The following is a 3,421-nucleotide window of genomic DNA, read 5'->3' on the forward strand; positions in this document are numbered from 1 at the left end:
CTATGCATAACTCGGATCTATTAGTAAGATAGTACATGCACCTCTATCTATGCATAACTCGTATCTGATAATAAGATCATCGATAAATCCACATGAACAGACCACACCCTTCGCACACACAGCTCGACCATCAGACGCTCCCGCTCAATGATTAACGCATACCACACTCAGCCACGTTGATAGTAGTGCATACGCGGCAGAAACAGACGTTGTAGCTGAACTCCCACGTCTGCGCAAACAGCGTCGTGTGACATTCAATACCACACACTACAGGTGCACATATGTGCCCAACTATACATGTGAACATGTGTGCTTGACATTACAAATGCACTACATTTGCACACGTGTGCTTAAATCATATGCGGATGATAAATGGGGTTACCATGGTACACACGCAAAGACAGTGTCATGGTATGATAACAGCTGTGGGTCATCCCTGGGAACATTAGCTAATCACCTGATAAATATTACATCTGATATATATTACCTACACACCTGACAATGTTACCTACACATCTGACATATGTTACCTACACGCCTAATAAGCACTACCTACACACACACACCTAACAAATACTACTTACATACTACCTACACATACTACCTACATACTACCTACACATACACATCTAGCACACACTACCTAAACATACCCACCTAACACACACTACCAACACATACACACCTAACACATACTACCTACACATACACACCTAACACACACTACCAACACATACACACCCGATAAAGCTTCGCTGATGGCGTTGCGTATGCAAGAGATCCATGCGTTGTGGCTGAACTCACTCATGACCGCAAACGTCCACGAGTGACTGGGTGAGATGACGGTGAACGAATACTTGGGAAACGTCGTGCGCACCTCCTTGACTGTGCACGTGTACAGTGGTATCTGCTTGGTTGGCTTGGCCTCTTGCAGGGGTAGGTTGTGCTAGGGTTGTTAGGGTTGTGGATATGGTAGGTAGGTATAAGGGTTGTTTTAGTGGACGGAGTGGACGGAGTGGAGGGGTGGATGTGGTGTGGTTGGGTGAGATAAGTGGGGACGGTTGGAAGAGAGCATTTCATGCAGGGTTAGACCTGAAAGCATGAGAGAGAAACATTAGAAAAACCCTGGGAGACATCTCCATTCAGCTGTGCAAATGCGTAACGTTATAACACTGGGCTGTATTATAAATGTGCGGTGGATGTGACCCCTCACACTTCCATTTCAGTTGTGCATGTGTACACTTTTATATCAGTTGTGCATGAGTGCACCTTTATTTCTAGGTATTTGTGTTTGTGAACATACACAAAGTACAAGAATCAACCCATTTCAGTCAGATGCCAAAGTCTGTGTGCATGGACAGTACCTTTGTGTAGTCAAGGAGAATACGTATACGTAAATGCACACTAGACAGTGTAGACGTACATGTATACTATATACTATATGTGCATGCCTGGGCTACATATACATATATACATATATACGTTAGTATATTAATGTGGTGCTCATATATACACAAAATATACACTAAACAGTGTATACGTACATGTATACTATATGTATGTGCATGCCTGGGCTACATATACATATACATATGTACGTCAGTATATTAATGTGGTGCTCATATATACACAAAATATACACTCAACAGTGTATACGTACATGTATACTATATATATGTGCATGCCTGGGCTACATATACATATATACATTTGTACGTTAGTATATTAATGTGGTGCTCATATATAGCAGTACGAACTACCATGAACACCTGTAGTACTGAAAACACCAATAGACCACAACTTAAACCCTATTGTAAAAAAATATATATGACAACCTCTCTAATTCTGAGAGAGGTATGAGTGGTCAGCTAGGTGCAGCAAAGCAATGAAATGCGCATATAGAACACCCGCGTATACGTAATATATCCATATCAGCTTGTTTACCAATCTTATATAGGTAGAGTGATTGGGGGTGTACATGTAGGTAGAGAGATTGAAGGTACACATGTAGGTAGAGATATTGAAGGTATACGTATAGGTAGAATGATTGAACGTATACATGTAGGTAGAGATATTGAAGGTATACGTATAAGTAGAGTGATTAAACGTATACATGTAGGTAGAGTAATCGAAGGTACACATGTACGTAGAGAGATTGAAGGTAAACCCATAGGTAGAGATATTGAAGGTATACCTATAGATAGAGTGATTGAAGGTATACATGTAGGTATAGGTAGAGTGATTAAAGGTACACATGTAGGTAGAGCGAATGATCATATACATGTAGGTAGAGTGATTGAAGGTATACATGTAGGTAGAGATCTTGAAGGTTTACATGCAGGTAGAGTGATTGAAGGTATACATGTAGGTAGAGATCTTGAAGGTATACATATAGGTAGAGTGATTAAAGGTATACATGTAGGTAAAATGATCGAATGCATACCTACAGATGCTATGTATATCTGTACCTACACCCGCACCACCTACCTGCATATATACATTCGCATACCCAAAGCACGCATACTGAAAGGTGTGTGTGTCAAACATATAGCACATACTTGCGACGGACCTATATGCAGCACCCCATTCTCAACCACAATCCATCGCTTGTTAAACCCGCTGAACCTGGCACTCTTCTTATACACCCAGCCACCTGCGAATAGTGGACAAATAACAAGGAATGATGCCCTACTCTTAGTATTCTGAATGGGCTGGTGAGGTTTGGGTCTGGTCATCCCGTGCTGATTGGTCTTAAACCCTAGACGTTTATTTCTCATAGGCAAAATAGCATTGGACCTCTCCACATGCACACGCATACATTCATCCATACATCCGCCAATCAAACTCAAACAAACGAACGCAATCACACACCCATTGCACACATACTCTGATACGCTTTCGAAGGCACACACATGCTGTCGTATATCATTTCCTACATACTATGACACATACTGTAACATGTACCTCCATACACCGCAACTACACATAACTACACATGCACAAGCATATACTTCCACAGACATTCCTTATGTCCTATGACATACACAGTAACATATACATCCATACACCACAACTACACATAACTACACATGCACAAGCATATACTTTCACAGACATTTCTTATGTCCTATGACATATACAGTAACTTATACATCCATCACCACAACTACACATAACTACACATGCACAAGCATATACTTTCACAGACAATTCTTATGTCCTATGACATACACAGTAACATACACATCCATACACTCACAACTACACATAACTACACATGCACAAGCATATACTTTTACAGACATTTTTTATGTCCTATGACATACACAGTCACATGTATCGCCATGAATCGCACCTAAACAGACACAACATACGTTGCTTACCTATGACTCCGACACACTTATCCAGCACACACATATAT

General features: G+C 40.8%; 1 protein-coding gene across 1 annotated transcript; it reads right to left on the reverse strand.

The window, feature by feature from the left end:
• Positions 1 to 151: 151 nt before the first annotated feature.
• SARC_09008 (hypothetical protein) lies at positions 152 to 2,735 on the reverse strand (the record flags this gene model as incomplete). Its single annotated transcript, XM_014296999.1, has 3 exons — positions 152 to 267; positions 742 to 946; positions 2,559 to 2,735. 3 exons carry the CDS (start codon positions 2,733 to 2,735, stop codon positions 152 to 154), a joined length of 498 nt encoding a protein of 165 aa, XP_014152474.1.
• Positions 2,736 to 3,421: the final 686 nt, after the last annotated feature.

The sequence above is a fragment of the Sphaeroforma arctica genome (assembly GCF_001186125.1).
Source record: "Sphaeroforma arctica JP610 unplaced genomic scaffold supercont1.870, whole genome shotgun sequence".
Taxonomy (NCBI): Eukaryota; class Ichthyosporea; order Ichthyophonida; genus Sphaeroforma; species Sphaeroforma arctica.